General features: G+C 39.7%; 1 protein-coding gene across 1 annotated transcript in view; it reads right to left on the bottom strand.

Annotated features, from left to right (window-relative positions):
* Positions 1–15,692: 15,692 nt before the first annotated feature.
* trim71 (tripartite motif containing 71, E3 ubiquitin protein ligase) overlaps positions 15,693–26,875 on the bottom strand; it is a 33,276-nt gene continuing 22,093 nt past the window's right edge. Inside the window, exons 3-7 of the mRNA XM_020643129.3 lie at positions 26,675–26,809; positions 23,460–23,702; positions 22,049–22,546; positions 21,657–21,797; positions 15,693–21,404 (exon numbers count right to left, since the gene is read on the bottom strand). Coding sequence (XP_020498785.1) covers positions 20,832–21,404; positions 21,657–21,797; positions 22,049–22,546; positions 23,460–23,702; positions 26,675–26,809 — 1,590 coding nt within the window. The 3' untranslated portion in view covers positions 15,693–20,831. The remainder of the gene's footprint in view (positions 21,405–21,656; positions 21,798–22,048; positions 22,547–23,459; positions 23,703–26,674; positions 26,810–26,875) is intronic.

The raw sequence follows: 26,875 nt of genomic DNA, 5'->3' as shown, positions 1-26,875 counted from the left end.
AATCAGACATTCTCACAATGTCAATGTTGACATCCTGTTTGTCAAAATTTAGTTTTTTCTTGTGTTTTATGTTCACTTCCTGTTTTATTTTGTCATCTGCTGCTTGGATATGATTTCTAGTCTGACTTCCTGTCGTTGTTCTGTAAATTCTGTGGGATCAGAGGAAAGAACACTCCCTGAGTGAAAAGAAGTGTTTTGATGTGAAGCTCGCACAGGATGGACATCTCTGCCACTGGTGGAGGACAAAGTGGCACATCACTTTCCCCACTGGACTCCCGCATAGCCAGCATCATAACCCTCTGTGGGTTAGCTGTACGTGGAGACAGTAACATTTTACAAATGGCAGATGCTGGGCCATTAAACATCCACGTTGAAGGTCAGAGAAAAAAAAAGGCAGTAGGCCGACTGTGTGTGCAAACTTTTATTGCGATGTAAAAGAAAATATATTTTTAATGACACTCAAGCAATTAAGTGGCGCTTTAACTCAATGTGACATTTGTCTTCAACAACTCAGAAACTGGTCCTGGTCCCTCAGGAGGAGCGGGAGCAGTTGGACGAGTCGATTACCCCCTTCAGTTCGTCAACGTGGGCCCAGAGTTTTGACTGACGCCATGCTACAAAATCCAAAAGAAACAACACGGGCTATAATTGAAATCAAAGATCAGTTGAACAATATATCAAATGTTTTATTGCAAATAAAGGAGTCGCTGAAGCAGATTGCTTCTGCGACAAATAAAATGGTTAATAAACCTTAAAATGACCAATGTAACTTAATTTCCCACCATCCTATAAAAAGTATTCAAAGGAAAATAAAATAACAGTTTATGCTCGCCTTATGGGCAGACATACCCAAAATCTATGAATGATTCTCTGTCTTGTTTGAATGCCAGCAGCACTTGGAAGGTGTGGGCCCGGTTGTAGTTCAGCTCCTGCCGAGTCCTCGGGGTGGCTATGGGAGTCATGAGCCATGGCTTCAGTGGATAACCCTTATCACCTGATGAAATATGGTTTAATACATATTCAGCCCAGCTATAGCATTCTTAAACATGTTTACGTACTCACCAGTAAGCCACCCATCTTCCACAGCTCCTTCTTGAAGACGCACACCCACAGAGCTGTTCTGCTGTTCTGTGGCCAAAAATCCCAGTGTGGACAGGAGTTGGATTTGCACAGGGATGGCTCCTGTGTGTTGTGTTCCTCGCTTCAACAGAGGTCCTAGTTCACAACACAACTCCAATAATATGTGTTATGGAAAGCGGTACCTGCTGAGCAGCCACTCTGTGCTCTTGCCAAACGGATCGGCGTGATTCCTGAAGACGCGCTCCCTGCAGAGTGCACGGTTTGCCAAATCTTCTAATAAACAAAGATGAGCCATGGTACTACATTTCAAAGTCACAGCTGGCTTTTTATAGGTTTCGCCATCAATTACGCAACATGCCTGTATCAAACTAGACAAAATTACTAGTTGATTCATTTTTTTTAATTAAGGTAACACGAGACATGTGGATATTGAGATTACGTCAGCTGTGACACTCGTTATGCTTTGTAGTTTCACTATCCTACCGCTAGCATGGTCAGAGCTGTGCTTATATTTACACACATTTCTAAGTAGAATTTATGCAGCAAGTACATTTGGGAGGCCTCTAAAAAGACTTTAATAATAAATGTCTGAAAACTTGTTGTTTGTACAAAACACACTCTGAACTGAGTCCCTGTCTTTTAAGTGGAAGCCTTTACTGTAACAGTGCTGATTATCAGTCCATGTAGAAGTAGGTGGAGGAAATGTGAAATTGGCACAGACGCAATTAATACTAAACTCAATCTGCAGTCTGTCTGAGTGGCTGTTAATTAAAAAGAAGAGATTATACCATCTCTCTTTCAGGCACAGTATCCGTCTCTCCTTCCTATGCAGTTGCTTTGTTACTTTTTATTCTACACCTTTAGAAGTTGGTGTGACAGAGTGATTCTGCTGACATTGTGCTAGAGATTTCCATCACTACAGCTGTCACATTGGTAGTTTCATCATGTCAAGTTTAGACTACTTTCACGGAGTTACAGTTTCATACTGCTATATTTTAATTTAGCTAACATTAGCTTGCTGGCTAATGCTCTGTAAGCGGTCATTTTGAAAGACTGTATGTCCATGCAGAGGATTTGTATTTCCCTTATGCACAGTTTAGTTGAAAGTATCGTGTTTTTAGTCACATTTTCTATCATTAACTTTAATTAATTCTGTATTGAGATTGATACTCACTTCGGCCTTACTGGCCAAATGTCTTAACCTTTGTTTGTTTGATTCTGCATGAATTTGGAGCTGTTTGTGACCATGAGTTATTTCACTTAAGTACAAACAAAGCCTAATCAATCTTTTCTTTCTATTGATAACAACTTTACTGTAAAAAAAATAAATAAAATGTAATAAATAAGTATTTTCATGCTGGGGATGTCATCACTTGTGGTTAACTCATGAAGCAACTCCCCCTGAGGCAAAGATACAGAGAGACATTTTACTGTCTTCATGTATGGAAAAAACACATCCCTTTTCACGGCAGGATCTTTAAAAATGTACTACAGGCTGCTTCGCATCTCTTGTCCTCATTGCTGACAGCAAGAAAACAAGTAAACTTATTTATCTCTCAATGTCTGCCCTGTTTAGCTTGATGGATGCATCCACCGTCACATGTCAAAATAAAGCAGCTGTAGACAAATCACATCAGGGTGGTGTTTATAATGCTGCAAGATGTTACAGGGTTCCATTTATGGTTGAATGTTATCATTTTACTATTGTTGAAACTAAAGCTGTGATGTGGGGTATTATTTTCACCATCAGAAGTACCTTCCAGCTCTGAAAGAGTCAAATAATCACCATGATAATGAAGTTTTTTTTTTCCTCAGGGTCGAGTCTTTCACTGTCGCTCGGTCTTTAATTATGTATGCCTGTGGACTTTTATGTGTGATTTTAAAGTCTCACTGGTCTTCATTAAAGCTTTTATTCATAACTTTTGTAACGGAGGCAGGAAGAAAGGGAAAACGAGAATAAAGGACGAGGAAGTGGACTCAGGAGTGGAAAAAAGGTGGGGGAAATGCTAAGATGGGCGAGATGAGACAGAAAGAGGAAATCCGTGGAAGTGAGAGGATTTGCACTTCAAACGCAAGTGTGCCATTCTTTTCAATTGTAACATGCAGTGGAAGAGTAACGGTAGAACTAGCAGTGTTTACCTGTGTCAGACTGCGGGCACAGTTTATATAGAAAAACTGGAGCGTACATGTAATGAAGTGTGATGTCTAAATATGCATAACAGCAGTGGTGTATAATCATACCTGCAGCTTGAGCTGATAATCACACAGAGATGGCCACAGTGTCAGCTGACTTAAAGATGTGGAACTAAGAGAATAAAGCGCCAAGGAATAAAAAGCATTCGTGTTGGTCACACAGAGTTTTTTCTGAATATGTGAAAACAATCACAAGATGGCAAACTGTACTGTAAAACATTTGTTTGAAATGGAAGTCTGTCTGTTCTGGGGTTTCCTGTCTTGGTCTTCTAAACATGGTCAGGAGGAGAAGGATCAGAGAAACAACACAGTATTATTAGCCTTGTGCATTTTTAATGCACTACAGGCTTTAATATTTGATAAGCCAAGAGGCTTCACAGAAATTATGGCATCAGCTGACAGATCTTGGCTGTGGTGTGTAAATCTGAGCAAAATCTCACAGCTATAAGGTGAATGTCTTAATCTTGGTATGTGCAGCACCCATGCATCAGGTGTCCTGTGCTTTTTTTCTTTCACTCTTTAACCAGGTTAAGTCTATATTTTCTTGTGACAGATGGAGAAGAGATTGAGCTATAACTATTGACATATTGTCTTTTAAAGTTAAATGGTGCTTGTGTTAGTAAACAGTATCGTATCTACATGTTGAGCAGGCAGGGAACATTAGTAGTCATTCTCTGAATTGTGGCGACATGCTCCATTATTAAACAGCTAGATTGGTCTGCTGTTTCTGCCTTGGCATGTAGCATACAGTGTCATTATTTTAGCTTATCAAAGAAAAGATTGAATGGCTGTAAAACCAAACCAATTGTTTATTAGATGCAGAGGTAGAAACAGCAAAGTTAGGATATTTTTAAAATCTTCAACGATTATATTACATCTATTGAGCAGAAAATGCTAATAGCAGCTATGAATATTTATATTAAAAAAAGTGTAATTTCGTCTTTTATGAAAAGGTGGAGTGTGGTACGTTAACAAAACACATTTTTGTCGTGTTCTGAAAATACCTCCTCAGAGTCAGCTGTTTGGTTTTTTCTGTGAATAATTCTCCAAAGCTTTGGCTCTGCATATTGAGGAAAAACTAAGTGGCTTGTGGTAAAACAAACAACACAATTCTGGATACAAAGTAACAGGTACAGTTTGTGCACCAACTCTGCCCCTGCTGGCTCCACATCCTCGCCCACCAGAGCCCAAACTACACCAATAAATAAAACTCTTCCTGTATGAGGCTAACTTACCTTTGGCAGAATATTCTCTGGATTCTGCCATATTGCTTCTTATAGGTAATTGTAGGAGCCCTCTTCCCGGCGTAGTTGTTCCATGGATTTTGGGGGCGGAGCTTCTTAAAGAGCAGCAGAGGGAGTGGTGTTGAGTTGGATTTTTCACATCTTTAAATGTGCTGTACGTATTTCATTAAAAGGACAAGGACGAGAACATATTCGGCATAATGATCCTAGAGCCATTTGATTTTGAATGAGTAACCAGTGATGTGCCACTTAATCGATCAGAGATTTGTTGTGCCAATAGAACTGTTTGCTGTACTCAATTGATATTGACTTAATCATTAATCCAGCGTAAATAACAAAGCTGTTCAAGCTCCTTATCTCAATATCAGATTACTTTTAAATGTTGTGCACACATCATTCAGCTCAATTTGTCTGCGTCATGAATGAGACTGCAAGCTAACCCACATGTTCCCCGTGGATGACTGAGTCCACTGCTCCATGCCAACTATTCAGGACGAGCTAAGGATCAATTCTCAGTCGCTCAGAGGGAAAAGATAGGAAGAGAACTACTTTCTCATTCTTATAAATCACCGCTTGAAAAGCTGGTTAAATCATTTATTGATTCTTCAGGAGGCTTATTCAGAAAAAAAAATTGGTCATCGTGTTGGGAAAAAATCCAATGTTTCTTGCTAGGTCATAAGATATTTAATTCTATTACCATTCAAAGTTGAATCTCTGAACTTGTGGAAAGCCAAAACATGTTAATTATTAACTTAACATTTTCAACTGTGGTCATTAGTCCTTTATTATTTGTTTGTTTTACTTTCAATCAAATCTTCATTTCTAATTGTGAATGAGAGAATAATGAATAAACAAAGGGTTAATACAAGAATCTATCTTGTCTGTAGTTAAGTGTTATTAAGTTGTTAACAATGGATTCATACACATATACTGTAGCTCTTTTTCTCAAGGTCACATGTCAAGCAATCTTTTCTAAATGGTCAACCGACTGCTCTTCTAATGTATCGGTCAAACACACCCTGATGCCACAGCCTTTGGGAGAAATTTGCAGTTCAGTAAAAGGGGAAACATCCAGTGCGACAGAATGAAGCAAAACGAGTGCTTTTTTATAAAAGCAGCCTGACTTTGGAACTTTTAACTTGTGTTCCTTTTGCTTTGACCGCTTGGTTGAGGACACCCAGAGACCTTTCTTTGGTATATTAAACTGTAAAGCAGATATAAATATGTTTATAATGATAGATAGGATGGAATCTGTGGGAACGGCTCATGCTCTGCTGAGTCCACATAGTCTGTCAGTTGTTGTGTCGCTGTAGAACTTTTCAGGATCTGAATTTGTGAATATGAATATCCCATTTGGGACAATAAAGCCAGCTGTGTGTGTGTGTGTGTGTGTGTGTGTGTGTGTGTGTGTGTGTGTGTGTGTGTGTGTGTGTGTGTGTGTGTGTGTGTGTGTGTGTGTATATATATATATATATATATAAGGAACCATAACTGATTTAATGAGCCATTCGCAGTTTCACTGTACCGGCCGTGTGTACTTAGACTTGCATGGCTTAATCTTTGAGACAAGTATATATATATATATATATATATATATATAAAAAAAAAAAAAAAAAACTGTTTTGCCCAACACATTTCTATGATGTCACAGCCATCTGAAATATTTTAAGTTGTAAATTTGAGCAGTATCATTTAGGTTGTCGTTTTGAGTGACAGGAGGGGCTGCTTGTTGTCAGCCAGACTTCACCTCAGCTCCAAGGCTCTGAACACAACCTCTCAGCTGTGTGTTTGTCGGGGTTGCTCTAGTGGTGGACTGTACAAACAAAGTCTGCAAGAGGGTGATGAGGAAATTCAATTAGTTTCATGTGAAACTAGAAATTATCTCCTGCACGAAAATACAGAATCTGGAGTCAGGAACAATATTGTGCAATATTGAGTGTGGTAAGTTTCTGTTTTACATTTTAGGTCCGAATAGTATCACCAGGGTTTCAGCAGACTTTGACTGTATACATGAACAATGTCCATGTGCAGAGCAAAGCAAGGCAAGTTTATTTATATAGCACATTTCAACAACAAGGCACAAGACATCAAAAGCATAATTACATTTTGTCAAATTTGTACTGAAAAAAATTAAAAATCACTGAAACTATCATCATCTGAAAATATGTTCAAATGAAAATAATTAAAATGAAATGAATTGAAATAAAGAAAGTAAAAATATAAAAAGCAGAGGAGAGGAGATATACCATAATCCGCCGTAAAGTAATCCTGGATCCGATCTGCTATTATCCAACTATTTCGCTTTTAGTTTATTCATCTGTATTAGCAGACATTCCAATGCCAGTGCAGTTTATAATCCGCTCTCAGGAGTTTTATCTTATCTCCAAATCCATTCTCACTTCTCAAGTTGCTGTTCAAGAGTGCGAACAATCGCAACGCTCTGAAGAGAAGGTCCACAATCGATAACCGTTTTTTAAGCCCCACAAATCCTCAGAAGTCCAAAGATTGGCAGTGGCTTCCAGAGGTCATCATGTCACAATGGGTACCAGGGATTGAAAATGGCATAATTTAAGGTTTCAAAATACTAGAACCATTGCATGACATCATTTGCTATGTCCACTTTCATACAGTCATTTTGACATGCAGGCTGGAGGACTGAACTGCCAGTCTACACATTTGTGGACGACCCTCTCTATTCTCTTAATGAAATCTATGCATGAAAAAGCTCAAATAGACAAAACAAGTGTCCGTCTGCAGAAACAAATAAACAAAAAAAAAAGAGACATGTGAGAAATGGTTCATCATAGTCGAGGGGAAGAGTCTGTCAAAAAATAATTATTGATGTCCAATGATGACTCTTGCTAAATTTGGTGATCCCTGAATTTTCTCTTGTGCCCTCAGATGATTATAAAGCCTTTAAACTTCCAAAAAACATTCCATTGCTTGCCTTTAGGTTTTAGAAATTGCCAGCAATCATTAAAATGATGTTTCTAAATTGTTCATTTCGATCCATCACTGATAGGCGATCTTTATGTGCTCATTACTAAGATGCCAACCATTCTCATCTCTAATGTCAATCAGAGCCTCGGGAGAAAAAGGCAGCCTTTGCACTCAAACATGAATCAAACTTTGAAGTTCTTCTACACTGGGTCTTCTGCTATCGTCAGAGAGGAAGAATTCCCTGTGTTCAAACAGAAAACTCTATGAAAGAGTTTCAGATAAAGCCAAAGAAGGAGAAGAACACAAGGACTTAGATGCAGAGAAAATGGGGGTGCTGCTGGATGAGACAATGGTGAGAGATGTACAGTAATAGTAAGGTGTTTAATCTCTGCACATGTAATGAATGTGTGTGCTGACCTTTTCACACTAAGGCAACATGGGAAATCTCCCCCCCCCCCCGGCTGTTTCCATTTGTGACAAGGTTGTGAGAAAGAAGGGGGGAAAAAAGAGATGTTGAATGAATAAATAATTAGATTATGAGATTGACAGCAGCTCACCTATTTACGCATGACTGACTTACAAGGAGCGTTAGGAAACGACAAATTGGCTGGTTTAAACAATACAGAACACAGACAAAGAATGGAATTAAACCACTCGCTTGAGAGACAGAGCTTTTCTTCTTACAGGAAAAATGCAAAAGAAAAATCAATAGGTAAATATTTATGCTTTGAATAAAAGAGCAGGAATTCTCAGAGACAATGGGTTGGAGTGATTTGAGATTGGTTTAAATGTCCAGGTTTATATACTTGTCTTTCTTTTTTTCATTACAGGTAACTCTTGAATTGCCTGTTGAAAACAAGCTGACAACAGTTACTGGACGTGAAGTGTTTTAATTCTCGGTTTGATATGTGATAAGAGACATTTGATTAACATATCTATACAAGTTGATTACGACTGTGGTCTTTGATTAAGACAAGGGAAATTGGTGGCTGTGGCTCAGTTAGTAGAGTCAGTCATCTCTCTACCGGAAGGTTGGGTGTTTGATCCCCAGCTCCTGCAGCCACATGTCCAATGTGTCCTCCTTGGGTAAGACACTTCGTCGTCAGGGTATGAATGTGAATGAATGGGATTAGTTATTTGGTCACTTTACAAAGCAGCCTTTGCCATCAGTGTGTGAATGTGTGGGTGTGACCTGCGATGTAAAAGCACTTTGAGTGGTCAGAAGACTAGAAAAGCACGATACAAGCTCAAGTCCATTTACAATTTACCTTTACATTTTATTGCAGAGAATTGTAAATTGCAGAGATAGATCCCAGTCACTTGAGTTAAATTGCTGGCTGATAGTCCACATTACATTCATATTTAGGGACTTATTTGTTTCTTAAGTTTCACATTTCAATTCAGTTCAAAACTATAACCTGCAACAAAATAAAACATAATAACTTCCTTGTAAAATTCTCTCTTGAACATACTCCCTCTCCTGTGGTTATTTCTTTGTCATAGTGCATTCATGAAAGAACTCAAATTTCTGAGCTCTGTCTATGCAGGAGGTGCAGTGATCCACAGTCGCTTTTATTCTACATGGAGGACGCATGGGATGGATGGACGGGTAATTTGCGACAGCGAACACAGCGCCTGTAACGGAGCAGAGGTCAATGAGCTCTTACATGGCTCCATGTTGCATCTGTCGCTTTGTGTGGTTATCAGTCCACTGGCTGCTGTAATGGATTCGTCGAGTGTGTATGTGCACGCACAAGTGTGTGTTTGCGTGTCTAATAAACCGCTCTGATGCATGATGACTAGAGATTGTAGTGGTCAGCCGAGACAAAACTTGAGGTTACAAGGCCGTGTTCAGGCTATAATCCTATTATTGGTCCATGTTCCCCCCACGTTATTCACGTTGTTCAATCGCATTCTGCCCGGCGACGCTGCTATGGTGGGGTTACAATGACTCACGGACAGGTGAAGAGGAGGATAAAGATGTCATGATCAAAATCATCCGTGGAAATAATTTATCAGAGGAAATCAAGTAATGCAGTAGCTACAAGTAAAGCACATTTCACGCAGCTGCTACGTCATTCAAACTCATCCGTCTCCTGTTCTTTGAAGGAGTTCTTGATGAAGTTATGCCGAACTCCTGTCTCCAATGAGCCAATTTATTTCCCTCGTTTGAGTTTAGTCACTCGCCTTTATTGAACATCATTATGGTTGATGTATAAAATTGCATCAATGCATATGTAGGTGCAACCTGGATGTAAAACCAGGGTGTGACTGTATGCATGTGTCTGTGTGGGTGTGACTGATATTCTTTTTTAATAGGGCACCACTTTAATTGGATATCAAGTAGGAGTTTCCCCCCCCCCCCCAAGTTATGAGTACAACTGCAAACAAACAAATAACAATGGGATGGTTAATGTGCAGTACATGAAGCAATTGCTACGTTTGCAGCAGAGCAACCGAGCAGCTGCTTCAGTGACAAACAACGACATTGCAAGACATAAGGATGATTTTAACACCTTATATTTAGCAATGCCGGAGCTTTAGTGTCTATTCACAGTGCTGATCTTGGTGCGGCAACTGCACAGATAATGGGACATGTCACATACAAAGAAGAAGTGCAGGAAAATGCATTGACAATGTGAGCTACAGATGCAGCATGGAATAAGGTGCTACTGTATGTATTGTGAAATAACAGAAATGTATCTGAAGTATTCTTTTAAATGTCTCCACTTTGTATAGCTCATTATTTTTTGTGTCTAAAGCCTCATTATCTCGTGTGTTTTTGTTGTTTCACCGACGAGGCAGAGCACAAACATCTCTTGGCTGTGAGTTGAAGTCAATATGCTTGAAAAGTCTTTGAAGAGTGTGAAAATCAAGACAAAATCAATGCCTGTTTTTTCTGTTTCCTTCCCTCTGCTGCTGCCAGACATCTGCTTCCTCCTGCTTTTCCCCCTTCTGACACTTCGACTCTGACGGAAGACTCTCCTCAGGACCAGGGTGGAATTGGATATGAAGTCCCCTCAGGGTGGGAGTCACGTTTTGCTTCACTCTCAACTACGCCATGGCCTCCGTCACCTTAACGTCAAGACTATGATCGCTGCTCACCCGGCTCCGTGCGGGTGGGGTCGTCTGGGTCAGTTTACGCCCTCGCCTTGGTATGTCAGCTCTCACAGATAGATAACATCCGCATCAAGAGCCTGGTCACATGTTCTGACCTGCTCAGAAGCAAAATCTTAACCCTGAACAATGGAGCCCCAAGATGTTTAAGATTATATAAAGAGTGAGTCACAGCTCACAGGTGTGGCTGTGATTTAGTAGAAAAGTCGGTCATCTCTCAACCGGAAGGTGCTACTTCTTTGGTTGTGTATAAATGTTTATGAATGGATTAGTTAATACCCCTTTACATAGCAGCGTCTGTCATCAGTGTGTGAATGGGTAGGTGTGACCCGTGGGGTAAAAGTGCCATGAGTAGTCAGAAGAACCGAAAAAGCGCCACACAAGCTTAAGTCCATTAACCACTTACAAGCATTTCTAAATGTATAAATAACCAAATTTTAAAGCAGTAGCAAAAAATAATTTAAAAAATATTTTTTATGGAATATTTTTCTTTCAGTTTCATCCTCGATCATATTCGTTTAATGATACATTTATACATTTAATTCCCTCACTTTTTATGATAGTGGTGCAGCAGTGACCATGTTCCTGAACGTCCCTGACATCTTTCATCTGACATCTGTCATCTTTAGACCAAAATGGAGCATTAAGCTGCAAAAGCGCAAAAAATAAAGCAAGAAGAGTTGAGCACTGAGCTGGGTCTCCATTTAAAGACAGCGTGCTTAATTTAGTACGACCTGTTTGCTAACAAGTTTGCCCTGTGGTCTTTTTAAAGTAAGTCGAGTTGTGTTGATTTTATAACTTGTTGCCACCTCTCCAAAAGAGCCAGGAGGAAAACAACATTAGCTTTTTCAGATTTAACAAGGCTATGTACCTAGCCCACCAACAAGGTAACTTTGTTGTTAAAGGCAGCAGGTAGTCCGCCCCTTCAGCCACTTCATTTTGGGATAAAGTGCACCGGCCCACAGTTAAGCTAGGACTGCTAATTAAGCTATTCACCTATTCACTGGCTTCTCTTGGTGTCCGGAGAAAGCTGAAAACTTTGTGGAATGACCTACCATGTATTTACAGCACAACCAAAGTGTTTCCCTGGGGCGGCTCCGCAAAAAGGAACTAGCCAATTCAAATTGACATTAAAACATTTCAGTGCAATAAGGAGAGAAAAAAAAACAGTGATTAAATAAATTTCATTCTGAAACAGGTTCTAATAATCATTTAATGTAAGCATTTGGTCATTCCAGAATTAAGTAGTTAACTTAGATAGCTCACACTTTCACTTTCATAATGTCTACAATATTTTCATACTGTAAACTTTGATGATTTACAGATCTGTGGCCTGACATAGTTTTGGGGGTGTTTAGGCTTTCCTCGTGCCCCTTGCAAACAAATAATTTAAACTATGAACATGTAATCTAGCTCTGTGGTGACTGATGCATGCTGCTGATTCTGGCAGAGCAGTGGAGTTTGTGCCACCAAAGCGAAAACAATCTGGCTTTCTGTGCTCTGTGGCCCCTTCTCAGTCTGCTACAGCTAATTGGCTCCACTGAGAGCCACGTACAACAACTCACACACACACACACACACACACACACACACACACACAAGATGCAGACATCAATGCAAACACACAACAACCAAGGACCTCCCAGCCATCTGTTAGGGGCCTGTGCGCATACAGGTGCTCCCCCTGCTCGTGCCGTCCCCTCTCAGTGCTCCGGAGATGATTTAGGTGTGGCAGACTGCTGTGTTTGATCAGCGACGCAGTGTCGTGTCTTGTCACTGTCATTTTGCAAAACTGCAATTCATTAATTATTTCTACCAAACTACAATTTCTATCATTATGCCAAACCCAATTACAGCTTCTCCTACCTGCGTCTGTGCATTAAAGATACACTTTCAAGCATATAAATCTCAGCTACACAAATATTCTGCAGTACATTTCACTGTGTTTAAAACCGTATTCAGTCCTCCTGTTGTTCTGATAAAAAGCATTCATTCATTTGCATACTGTAAAACAATATAAACAATACCATAAAACAACATAATGAGCATACGGTCCTTGCTCTAGGGTGAATCTGAATTGTGGCGCTGCTGACATCAAGTTGTGAAGGCAGGGAACTACAACTGCGTGTGTTTCTGCTTTCGCATTATTGTCCCCCTGTGGGTTGAGTTGCTCAGAAAAAGGCAGAAAATTGTTCAAATACTCAGAAGAAATCGGCACAACGTTTTCCAGTGTTAAAACTTCATGTGACTAATTTGTGGATTACTATTTATTTTGTCCTTTTAATATATTTTTTTGTTGACCTTCTCTGCTCTTGTTCAGCCCTATCATTGAATAAAGACTGTCATCCATGTCTTAGTATTTATCCTTGTGTTATCTGTAGAGCATCATGTTTTATCTTTTTCTGTAATACGTATTTAAAACATTCATTGTGCCCATGCAGATGTAGAGCTCCAGTTTGGATTACATCTGGGTTGAATCAGGTGAAGTCTTCATGAACCTTCCATGTTACATGTTGAGTATAGCCTATTGAAGATATTAATACCTCTTGCATCTTCTCAATATGCAGGTCTCTTTCTAAACCTCTTTCTGGAATGGTCATCTTGATACTGCAAGTCCTAATCAGCAGCTAGTCCTCACGTCTATAGTCGTCTTTATGTCTTCAAGTCATTCTCATAAAGTCCTTTTTTTTTTAAATCCCACGAAGCAGCATCCCTCTTAATTGGGAAACGTCGGAAACGTAGGAAATCAGAAACTGGGGTAGCAGACATAGCAGACTCTGCTGTAAAATGTATTCAAATAATAACAATTACTAGACTCACAAGGTTAAAATGCTGATGTAAATGATGGCATCAGGTGGGATCCCACTAAACAACAGATTAAAAATAATTCCAATGAATTCCAGGTCCCTTTAACGAGCCTGGTGTTTCTGCATGTTTGGACAAATAAAGGCAAGGTCGTAATCAGAGGCCTCAATGCATCTGGTGCTGAAGAAGTGTAAAACAAATGAAGAAAGACGGAAGAATGCTAGTGTGAGAGAGAAGGTTAATCATAGGCTGGAGATTCATGTGTGCATGTGCAGCCACAGAATGTGAGCACTGCCTCTCAGAGTCTCCTTCATGATTTCATCTGGAAAAGACTGAATACATTCAAACCTCGGTGAGTGACAGCAGGGACAGGGAGGACTCTGCTGCTTGTGCTGGCTTTAGAGATGGAAATCACCATTTCTTACCATCAGAAATATGACTTTTTAAGGGTTAAACAGCTAAAGACATTCAGATAAGTTTACACTTTCCTAATTTTGTTAAATATTTGTTCTGGTATTTATGTAGTCTTTCCCATCTTCGCTGTGCACATGGTTTGTTTGAAAATATTTTATGGCTAGTCTTGTATTGACGCCTCCCAAATGACGACAGATTTCCTAGAGTGGAGTACAGAAATACTCAGGTTATTATGTTTTACAGTAACTTACAGCAACATGTTAAGGTCTAGCAGCAGATGTGGCATTACTCTATAAAACCCACACTAGTAGTGCTCCCTTACTTCTCCAGTTGAACCTGTTATCAGTCTCGTTAAAAAAAGAGTTATCAGGTGTGTTTTCTTCTTCAGCAGGTTGAACTGTTGTTAAAAACACTGTGCTGAAAAATAAAGTTATCCACCAAGAGAGAGAGACTGATTTATTCTCATGGACTGTAAAGTAGGGCTGGGTATTTCCCACAACCCCACGAGACGATACATATTGTGATATACAATGGTTTTGGATAATGACCACATCTTACACAGAATTCTCCACAACAGCTGTTCTTTATTGTTGAGAATAATGGCAGAGGCATATTAAGGAACCTACAACTTAAAACACTTCAATTCAGGTCATCAGAAATTCTAGAAATACATTCAAATATTTCAATCCCAGAGCTGTGGCTATGGTGTTATTGTGAACTGCACCATAGGTCAATCACAGCTTTGCAGCCATATTGATTCTGTAACATCTGCATCAATACATGTATTGGCAAGAAGCACATTTTTTTTGCATTTGATTTTTTGAGCACAGCCCTACTGTAAAGTAGATGTGGAATTTTTTTTCCTAGGTATAACTGAGTGTCCATGAAGAATGTGTTCACCAAGCATGCAAATTAATCTCTAAGACAACACAATCAAAATATTGGAAAGAGTTTGCCTGGAAAATTAACATGAGGGTTTTCACAACACCAGAAATCACATCAAAATACAATTTATCAGGAAGTACTGAATGCTGGAGGAAGTGTGGGGATCAGGAAGCAAATCATTTACATATCTTTTATTCCTGTCCTGTGTTGGGAAGGTTTTGGGGAATTGATCAGGAGAAAATTACAAATATTTTTAACTTACAGAAACGACTTCACCCAGTTAATTTCATACTTGGTATTACTCCACCAGGAATAGAGAAGGAAGGGGACAAATATTTGTACACAATAATACGCATAGCCGCATTTAAGCAAATTACACGAAGCTGGCTGGATGATAAACCCCCGTCTATTAATGCATGGAAGTTAACAGTGGAAGATATTAAAGAAATGGAAAGAATTACGGATAGGCTAAGAAACAGAGAAGATGAATTCATGTGTTACTGGAGTAAATGGATAAAGGAAACAGATAAAGTGGAATAATAACAGGTATGTAAATTAAATTATATTAAATTAAGAGCGTAGTGAAGGAACAACCCCCCTCCCCCATTCTATTTAGTTTTATTTTAATTTTATTATCATTATTAGTATCATTATTTTTATTTCTAAATCTTATTTTAATTATCTTTTTTCTCTTTGTACATTTTCTTTGGATTTTTATTTTATTTCATGTATGTATTCTTGTATGTTTAAAAATATATAAATAAAAATGTGCCAGGATGAACAAAATTTGTGATGAAATATGACAACTTGTAATGTAGTAAATAAGCACGCAATAAAGTAATAAATAAAAAATAAAATTTGTTCACAGTGGAACACTTTTTGAATCAATACATTTTATAGATTATATGATAATAATTGAAGGACACAAAGACTCCACAGCTTAACCACAGAGAATAAGTCACAACAAGTTGGTTGTTCTAACTCTGTAACTGTAAGCACAAATAAAGAGACATGTTTTGAAGTCAAAGAAATACAACTTTATTTAAGTGTAAACAAAAAAAGCAAACAAAAACTGCATAGGAAATGTTTAAAGTCCACAGAATACAGAGAGAGCAGCAAGTGGCCAATATATTATAGTCTCCTTTGCCTTATTTAGACTGAAGACCTGACATCTGCACTTCACTCAGCCCGATGTGTGCATGTTTTAAGAGGGAGGGAAGGTGTGCTGGCAAACCCACACACATACATACACACACACACACACACACACATACATACACACACACACACACACACACACACACACACCTGGCTGAGGAAGCACCAGCAGCACCCATCTAAACTCAGCTGGCCCCGCTGTCTCTCCCTGCCTCTTGGACTGAGGATACATTCAGTGGATTTCTGCTTAGACAACACATATGCAGCGCACAAACACAGTACACACTCCTCACAGTCAGCTGCTGGGAGAACGAGAAAACAGAAACAAAAGGTTGTCCAAGATGAGCTGTTTTTCCCTTTGGGCCAAACAAACAGCCCCTATCTGGGAGGCTGACATTAAAGCTGGTGGCTAAATGAACGTGTTGCATGTTCCACTTCAACCATATGATCCCACCGTTTACTCCAAGTATTGCTGGTGTCAAACATTTAGCAAAAAGTATTGAGAAAAACACCTTTTATGTGTCTTGTTTTCGTACCAGCGGCTGGCTGTTCAGAGTGAGCATCAGCAAGACCCCATTTGACCCCTTTCTTCATAAAATACATTCTAAAAGGGCCAATGAGCATCAAGTGGCGACACGTATTTGTACTTCTTTGTGAGAGAAAACAAAAATGAGCAAAAAAACAACAGATTAATCAGGGGACACTAGTCAAAGCCTTATTTTTTAGATTGGGTTTAGAAATATATTTTTTTATAATATGGAAATGGACACACAAAAGAATCATACTAGTAATGAGAGCTCATAACAGGGGGAAACTACATCATCACTACGGAACACGTTTCAATGAGACACCTGCAGGGCAGGGCTGCTGAGAACTACCTGAGTTTTTTTTTTTTTTTTCCTTTTCAAATTTTCAATCCTTTTTCTTTTTTTTTTTCCTTTCTTTCGAGTATACAATCATCAAAAGGAGGTCTACGACCTTGCACGTGTCACCTTTGCTTTTTTTTTTCTCTTAAAGCCATGAGAGGCCAGAAATAAAATGGTGGACAAAAACCACAGGGGCCCCTATGAAAATAGAAAAAAAATCCAGCTGAGCAGGTGTACACTCTACCAGTCACATGCTCAGCAGCCATCCCCACCCTTCCTGGATTATTTTAAAGACAAGGAAGAGGGCTGCCTGCTAGTTTGTGCTGGAGAATCCTAGCTGCTTCTCACATTAAAGTGAGTATGTGTTATTACAACTTCAAACAAAAAACTGGCTGTCCTGTTGATTCATTGTCGTTGGTGAGGTCATTCTTCACCTAGCATGACGCTTTTACAGCTTTTAAAAGTTACAGGGCTTTGAGTGTGAGAGGAGTTCGAATATGTGAATATGTCTACACATATTGTGCATAATAGAGGGAGAAAACCAAGCACTAATGGTCCAGGGGCCACACGAGCCTTCTGCATTCATCTGAAAACTCTCAGGAATGGAGGCTTGGCTGACCCAACAGGTTGTACTCTGCAGAGCCTCGAGAACAAGAAATACAATCGCAAAGGTCAAAGGTTAATTCCATCAAACACAATCCTAACACACACATACAAATCTTTGGGTATATATTTTGGTAAAACCATCCCAATAATTAGCTACCCACCCCATCTGAGTTTTTGCAACACCTATCTGAGAGACATCGGTATAATATAAAGACTTTTTAAAGCATGCAACAAAATGAAAAAACAAATGCTTAAAAAACATTTTTCCTCTTTAAGAGTGAAGACCTAAAGATCTTAAAGATAGAATTCTGCAATCTTAATAAAAAAAAAAAAACTGATGCAACATGAATGAACATTTCACAGAGTTAATACTGAAAAACAAAAAAAACAATCTTATGTTGGGTTAAAAGCATCTGTGGAATCAAACTTGCTCGCTGTCAGTGTGCTAATAGCTCCCCTTAAATAAAAACCCAGCCTGTTGTCACCTATTAGGAGGAATCCTCTGATGGGTTTGTTTAAACCACAAAGTGAAAACGGTTGGGTTTACACTGGTCTCACGGTCCTACACAACCAACATCAAGACTCCTAAAAATCCACACTGAGAGGTTGGTAAATTGTGCTGATATCTGAGGTATATCAAAGGCAGATTTGTGAAGTTCTTAACTCTTTAAAAGAGGTCACATCGTCTTGCTGTCAACTGTCCTGCGCACAGTAACAATGTACAAGTGGAATCTGCATGATCATCATCATCATCATTGTTATCATGAGGTAAAGATAAACAGGGCCCAGCCCTCTTAAGTGCATCTAATCAGAGAGCAAGATTTATTCTCAGGTGCTCTGATTTAACATTTGTATCCATGATATAATGGTCCAGTGACATATGCCGTCTACAACATGTCAAAATGCCAACCCTGTTTGGCACAGACCTCTCACAGATCATTTTGGCACAATGCTTTCATCTGACATATTTGGTTTCTTGTTGATAAAAGGCATAGTTTACCAGGCATTACAGTAGAACGAACAACCAGAAGGCTGTTCAGGGTTGGAACATGGAGCGATGACCATAATACAAAATGACTTTTCAACTCAAAACAGTACCATGATCTTTGGTCCAAGAGCTATGGGACATGTACTGTACTGTAACACAAGATGATTCAAAGAATGAGGTATATTCGTTACGCATAAATATAAATGACGAGGTATGTCAAAACACAAGAGTGAAAATGAGGTATATAGAATGGATATGAAGTTGAGGTATTTGAATGTTAAAATGCACAGAAGCCATGAGTGACATATTTGAGGTATTCAGGAGTTACAAGAGGAGGTAAAACAGGATATCGGAGATATGACGATGTAAATCCCGATTATGTGCAGACGGGCCCTCTCCTCAGAGGTGAGAGCCAGTCGGTAAATCTTCTCATAAGTCCCAAGATTCTTTGCCAGGCTAAGATGCAAATAGAACCTTAATTGTCTAGTGCTTCCAGTGGGACACAGATTGAAACAAGGGCAAGGGGATTTAAAACCCCACAATGCTTTCACCACAAAGGGTTACTATCTATTAGTTTCTACGGTGATTATATTGGGATACAAAGGTCAATCGGAGATGCTACTTTGAGCCCTTGGGCAGTCTAATTATGATATAAATTGGGGCATTGCATGATGGTCTGAGGTACTAATTGCAAAGGGGGAAAGGGGTTCTCTTTGGTGCGGGTATCTTCTGTTTCTACAAAAATATCTCAGCTGAGAGACGAAAAGGATCTTTCAAAACCTTCCTAAAAAGGGCCTTAGTCATTGCAGGATGTGAAAGCACAAAAAACTGTGACCTATGCACACTTTATTCTTCTAAGTCTAACATGGACAGCGCTGAAGACTCAACTTCACAAATTAAAATAACTTTTCGGTTACAGTCAACAATGATTATTTAAGATAATGTTTTGTGGGGAATTCATTTTCTTTAATTGCAATATCTACAGTGGGCCATTGTGCTGAAATACTAACTTTGGTTGACTCTAGAAGTCGGTCTTTAGACCTCCAACTTTAGAGGAATCAGTCTACTAGCGCTCAATCTTGGGAGGTCTCCTAATTTCTTAAGATTAATAAATAAGGCCGGGCTTTGTAATCATGCCCTCTAATTGGACTGGACTATAACCTTGGCCCCAGGAGCCAAAGTGAGTGAGTTTCAACCAACAGCTAAATCAAAAGAATGACTATGTTTTGTGTCTTTCATGTCCTCCCGACAGCAAAAATGGTTGTCTACTTGTAAGGCTTTTGTCACACAGCATGCCTCACCTAAAAGGTGTCATTCAATGAAATGATTATATCTCTACATTAAGATCACTAAGAGATCTAGATTTTGGAAAATCCAACTCCAAAATCCTTTGGTAGGTTCTCCCATTTGAAGGAGTTGCTGCTCTCCTTGCATCTTACTTCATCATGCTGACTGGAAAAAAAAACTTAAGTTGAGTTAATCAATAAGAAAAAAATCACTAGTTCATCCAGTCTTATGGGACATTAAGGGGGATGGGGATGTAAGGATAAACATACAATTTGGATAATTCTATGGGAGGGAACATGAGGGGATCATCTCTGGGATCATTTCGTCTTGTCTATAATTTCATCAAATCATCATTAAGCTAGTAAAGCTATAGGGACAGTCTGGAAAGAACAGCTCTTCTGAATAAATCCTACCATGACCTGAGCTCATTTTAATTCTAAGTTTGGCATCGCTTGGGGCACTCTTTTTAGGCTATCATGACACTATGATCTTCACAAAGCCACAAAGGGACAAGGGGCGCTGCACAAGCAAAAAAAACTAAAGCAGCCTAAATAACATGAGAAGGACACTATTGTACCCTTGGTTCCTCTTCGAGCGAAGCCCTCTAATGAGAATGAATCATGCAGCCTCTGCAGCGATCTGAGTATTGTCTCAGCAACAACATTCAGGAGGTTCACTTTAACTCATATTTCAAAATGCACAGCAAGAATTCCATTAATCCTGTGCAAATATCAACTCAAAAGTCCATTCTTTTTTTTGTCTCTCTTAAATAACAAAGTATAGAGGTAGACTTTTCTTCTTTGTAAAACTTCACGGACTAAAACCTCTGCTCAGTGACTATGAGTACATTCATAAAGAGCTAAATGAGGTAGGTTTGGAGCAGAGGGTACAAGATTTCAAGAAAAATGAGAAAATCCCTGAGATGGATACTTAAAGGAGAGCCACAGAGAAAATTCAGAGCAGCGGAGACTGAGGAAGGGAAATATGGCTCCTTTTCTACTGATTATCAATTTGTAGAGGTCCCCATTGTAATACATACCACAGTTATCTGATTGAGAGAACTATTTAAATGCAAAAAAAAAAAAATCTACAGTTTTAATTTCCCTTCACTTCAACATACTCTCAATCCTCTCTGAGTTCTCCTGTTGTGTCTGTTGATTCATTCTCTCTCCTCCATGTCCTTCATCCAAAAAAAACTGCAAAAGGGCCAACGGAGGATGAGAAGAATTCTATTCTTGTTTTTTTTTTTTAGAATTTGAGGATGCGATTATTTCCAAAGTCAACAACCACAATAACTCCGTCAGGCGTCACAGCCACACCGGAGGGACGATCCATCTGTCCAAAACCACTCCCCTGTGTGCCAAATTTGCATAAGAAGTTTCCATTGGGCTCGAACACTTGGACTCGGTGGTTGCGGGAGTCGGCCACGATGATGCGGTTCTCTTGGTCCACAGCGACACCCTGGGGCCGCAGAAACTGCCCGTTTCCGGTGCCCTCGGAGCCCAGGAAACGAGCAGACTGGCAGTCAGGTCGGATGACGAGCAGTCGGTGGTTGTTGAAGTCGGTCACCACCAGGTGGTCTTCATGGTTAAATGCCACTCCTCTGGGAGAGTCAAAGTGTTTCCACAGGGCCCCCTCAAAGCCATACTTGTTGAGGAAGGAGCCGTCAGGGCCAAAGAGCTGCACACGGTGGTTCCTGGTGTCCGAGACCAGGATCTTACCCTCAGAGTTGACAGCCACATCCCAGGGATAGTTGAACTGCCCATTCTTTGTACCCTTTTCCCCAAATTTCACCAGGAACTGGCCCTCAAAAGTAAACACCTGTCCGACAAAACAAATGTGTTAGGGCCCAACATGTTAACATCAGATGTTTAGAACGCATGAGGAGCTGTGTGTTTATGTGTGTATACATGAGTCTACTAGTTAACAAGTTTTCAGAAGCTTACATGCCTTTTTAACATACACAATAAGACACACGTATTTTGTGGCACTTGAATAATTTAATTCACGAACAGTCAAGGAATCATTCAGAACAAGAATAGAATTGTGTTGATATTTCTTGGGTGCTCTTACCTGCACACGGTGATTGTCCTTATCAGCCACAATGATTCGTCTCTGACTGTCACATGCAACCCCTGCTGGACGATCAAACTGTCCCGGCCGAGAACCCAGAGAGCCAAACTTGTGGTGGAAGGCCCCACAAGGCTTAAATATCTAGAGAGAAAGAAGCAACAACAAAAAACTATTTTCACTTCATTGTTTCAACATTACTTATGTTACTTACATCTTTAATGTAAGGTTTGAGCATACTATTCAACCTAATTGCATAAGTCAAACTGTCAGACCTTTCATATCGTAAACATGCACTCTAAAATACACACAAACAAGTCTTCAGCCAGCAAGCAACACAAATATATGAGCACCACTCAAGCACATGAGTGTGTGATATATTTTAGGGGCTCTACCTGTATGCGGTTGTTGCTCCGATCAGCCACCACCACATATCCCTCCTTGTCCACGCTGATGCCCCAGGGACGACACAGTTGACCATCTCCCTCACCCTCAGAACCAAACGATGACACCTGGGAGCCCAGGGAGCCGTAGCTCCGCCCTGACTTGACGATCACCTTGAAGGGGCTGCCCTGGATGTGCTGGTTACACACCAACACAGACACGAGGTGCTCCCCCTCATATTTAGGCAGGTAGCTGACAGTGTAAGAACCATTCTGGTGGTCAGTTACTTCTGCTGCAGACAGGTTTCCATCTGTGACCGACATGACGATTGAAGACACTGTGTCCCCACCGGAAAGGCGTGGCTCACCATCATGGTCGTATCCAATCACAGTGAAGGAGGCAGGCTTGCCACGGAGCGCACTTTTTAGACCCTCACCATGGGCTTTGGTGACCGGGGCAAATGCCCCGCTGCTGATGAGGCCCATGGACTGGACGGCTATGTACAGAGCCTTTGGAGAAGAATGATAAACATTCAATTTAAAGGTCTACTTTGAATTAGAGTAGACACAATTTATCCACATTGCCAACCAGCCATATCACAACTCCAACAAATTCTTATACATCATCTGGCTCAGAACAGCAAAACAAAAATCTAACTGTTCAAATCAATCTGAACTAAAGGTGCACAGATAGATAAACAGATGACCAGAATCGGTAGATTTTCTGCCTGCCTGATCTGCGACCTGCTGGTCCTCACAATTATAGCTGATAATATAAACATGATAAAAACTCTTAGCTAGCTTCATTGTCTGGCTACAAGTGTATCTGATTCTTTTAGGAGGGAGGAAGATGACCAAAGTAAAAAAACTAAAAGTCTGTAAGTGATCATTTCTTCAGGAGTCAGGGAGAATTCAGCGAAAGAAAATGAAGAAGTAAACGTTTCTTGAATTTGATTTACTATAAATTTGCATTAAAGAGTTTAAATTATGACTGTTTTAATCTTTATAGAATGTGAAAATTAAGAATGAAAATCATGTATTATTTGAAAAATGTATTTAATACCGTTTATTTGTGTTACTTGACATACTATATCAAAACACTTTTGAGTTTGAGTTGATTAGTTTGAGTGAGAATGAGAGATGGTCAACCTGGTCCAGTTTTTAAGATGGTTCGTTAAAAAAAGTTACTTAACAGTCATGTTTTATTATGAACATAAAATTGATTTGCTGTCAATAGTGTCGTAATAGTGCTTTAGAGAAAGAAAACCAGCATCAGCCAAAAACGGGCATCAGAAAGTCAGACCAGGACAAATCGGAAATGAAAAAAATCACAATCTATTTAAGATTATTTAATCTGTGAATCTCTGATCTGAACAATCAGGTGTTGTTTATGATCCATGATCTACAGGGTCCAAATGCCTACCTGGTCAGGAGGAGTGAACATGAAGCGGTCGTCTTCTTGTGGCTGCAGCAGACCCCTCAAAGCCTTTAGCTCGTGGATCTGGGTGAGCATTCGCTCCCTGGCCAGCAGCACATCAAGGTGGCGGCCCTCATCCAGCACCTGACTCACGGCAGCGATTGTGCTGTCCAACTTGGTCAGACTCTGGTGCAGTTTCTCAACCTGCAGGTACAGAGACTTGGCCTTCACCTGACGGATCTTTTCCACCTGACAGGAGACAGAACCAGCATACAGAATATTTAACATCACAAGATCAGATTTGACTGTTTAAACAGCATAGAGCACATCACAGAGATGCTATGTTGATCCATAACAAATATTGTGTGTTGTAAAGCATGATGCTTAGTCTCTCATAAGTCGCCCCAAAAAAATCGAATAGAAAAAAAGAAAACCAGCAATAAAAAGAAAGTTTGAAGGTTTGGTTATACCTCAGCTCGGTCGTCCTATTAGTAGAGCACTTTTTATTTGTTTCAACCCTAAAATAAAATAAATTATTCCACATTTCACACGAGTTGAATGTGTGGCATTAAACTTACTTTAAGTGTTTCCATGAGCACACACTGTTTTAAGCATTGTGGCCACATGATGGCAGCAATGTGCTGGCCATACTGAATGTTTTAGTCAAGAACAAGAGGAAAATAAATATGGGTAACATGCAGCTAGTTGCAGCTGTACAACTTTAGCTTGGATTGGTAAATAATTGTAGAGCAGAATGCTGGTTTAATGATAATACATGAGGTAGTATAGATAGTTCCAGTTTGATACAATGACATCATTTTGATTAACAGTGATTCCAGGATATAAATCAAATTGTAGGAGATTGACCAAATGAACATTAACAGTAATTAAATCATAAACTTCAATTAGTCAAAAGACATTTATAGGTTTATTAAGTACACTGAATTTAGATCTTTTCTAAGAGATACAATATCAATGTGCAACATCTAAACAACTGATCTGACAGCTGCATTGCCCTTCTGGGATTAATAAAGTTGAATCTGAATCTGAACATCGACTGAAGTATTTTGCTCTGAGAGGCTGTTTTCAGGAGGAAGGCAAAACCACACAGTACCCAAGTTTCACTTGGGAGTCAAATATTCATGGCATCATAAAACAGAGATTTAGGTCACTCAACTACAACATGTATCTGTTACTTTCATGCTTTCAGAAGACAGATGAAGTTACAGTAAAGGCAGTGAGAAAAAAAAGAATTAAAGAGGGTGACAGAACCTGAGAAGCAGGGATCGGGCTCTCACTTACCGTGACCTAACAATAGGAGTAAAACACAAAAGCCTGACTGCTGTTCTATAGTTAGTGGGACTCTTGATAGCAGGGAGTAGGGTAAAAGAAACAGATTCCAAAGGAAAGGGGTCTTTTGTCTATCCTTGGCATAAATGGAACTACAATTTGCATCTGAGAGACTTGAGTTACACTTTATAGTCACTGAGGACAAAGACTCAAGCTAGGCTCTCTGATGGAAAGATGACTGGTTTAAGTTCCTCAGTTGAAAACACTCAATGGAAGAGGAGGTATAGAGCCTTTCAAGAGAGCACTGAATTTATCCAGACATCACCCTGTGATTAGAGCGAACACCTGTCGACAGAGAGGGGGAGAACGTGTTCTTCTTTGATGTAACCACAACTTGTAAAGTTACAACCTATTTACACAATTCCCTGCTTTCTATTCACGTTCCACCTGTGAGTCCCACTTAGCTTTTCTCAACCATCTAACAGCTATATATATATATATATATATCTTACCTTCAACCTCAGTGTTAGGTCACAGGTGTCAGCAGGGCTTCATTACAGAACAGGAAGTTCAAGCGGATCTCTGCTTTTGTATGACTTGGAAGTTGTTCAATACAAATTGTTAACCACACCTAAGCTAAGGAGAGCAGAGGAGCATGCAAAAGGTGGCAGGTGCTTTTGAGCATCCAATATCCAATAATTTACAATAATATAAGCAGAAAAACACAACTACATTCTGTGCGATGTAACCAGCTAATGTTTGACATCATTGTAAGATAAATAACTTAAACCAACAGTCAGTTTTTGCAACATTAATTTTCTTACCAATAGCTTGAAGTCTATTCGACAGCTATGCACCCCCTTCCACATGTAAAACTAAAACCTTCTGTGATTAATTTTGCCTTTGTGTCAGTTGGGCGCCCCCTGTGGGCAAGGTGGTAAATCTTATCTCCTTCCTGATTTTTACCTGGTCACTGTTATCTTCTTATGCCTGCAATGCTTTTCCTGAAATTTTCTCAATACATACAGAGACAATTAGCATAGTAAGTAGGTCAAGGTCACAACCTCTGACTGAACAAATCATTTATGGTATATTCAGGAAACAATATGTAACACTGAGACAGTGTATGTGGGTGTGCTGTGTTTGCCTGTAATGACTTTATCGGGTCAGGTTTACAGCGCGAGTACTGTAGCAGTGAAAAAAGGAATAAAGGGGGAACGTGAGTAAGTGAAAAACATCTTGTGACACTTTGACCTGTACACACACACACACACGCACACACGAGAGTTTGAAGATCTGAGGCAGCAAGACACAGCTCAGTTTTTACGATGTCACTGAGCCCTCTCTCAGGAAGAAGTGGAGAAATAAGAGTTGAGGTGGACCAGCGGGTGTTTGGCTAAATTATTGTTTTTTTTATGTAATGCCCAAGACACAAATTTACACAACTGCACAAGTACACATTTAAGTATCTGGTTTAGTTGTAATTGATATAATACAGAGTGTGTGTGTGTGTGTTTTTTTAAGAGGCTTGGCTGGTACAATGGCATGTACTGTATGTTGCACAGTCAGTCTCTTTCTTTATGTGTTTTTTTTTTAACCTCCAACCCCACTCATTCTCTGGGTAACCTTAAACCTAGGAGGTCCTTGCATAGAACATCTGAGGTGCAGGTCAAACTGCTAACTTTACAACTGGCGCCTTAGTTTTGTTATTCAGGTTTAATTAACCAATATCTAGCCAAAGAACAGACCGGCATATGTTCTAATAATGTATGTGTATGAGTGTGTGGGTGGGTGGGTGGGTGGGTGTGGGTTTAGATGTGCAGATATTTGAATTGTCCTGATCCCACAAAAACCAATTAGTTTTATGACTAAATTAGTTGAATCTTTTGACTGTGCTCTGGCTCGTAGTTAGCCAAGATGTTGAGGCTCACCTTCCAAAGTAGTTCACACTCCCTCTCCTCCAGAGCTTTCTTGTGTCGGAGGACAAGGGCCTTCACTTCAGTCTGCACCACCTTGGCTTTGATCTCCACCTGCTCTGCCATGGCCTGGACCTTCTCCATGCTTAGCTGGGGAGACAAAACACAAAGATATGATCTTACTAATGAGGCAAAACTATAGTTCCTACAGTAAGC

This window comes from Labrus bergylta, chromosome 19, assembly GCF_963930695.1.
Source record: "Labrus bergylta chromosome 19, fLabBer1.1, whole genome shotgun sequence".
In the NCBI taxonomy this organism is placed as follows: domain Eukaryota; kingdom Metazoa; phylum Chordata; class Actinopteri; order Labriformes; family Labridae; genus Labrus; species Labrus bergylta.
Note: the sequence above shows the minus strand (reverse complement) of the source record. Positions and strands in the feature narration are given on the sequence as shown.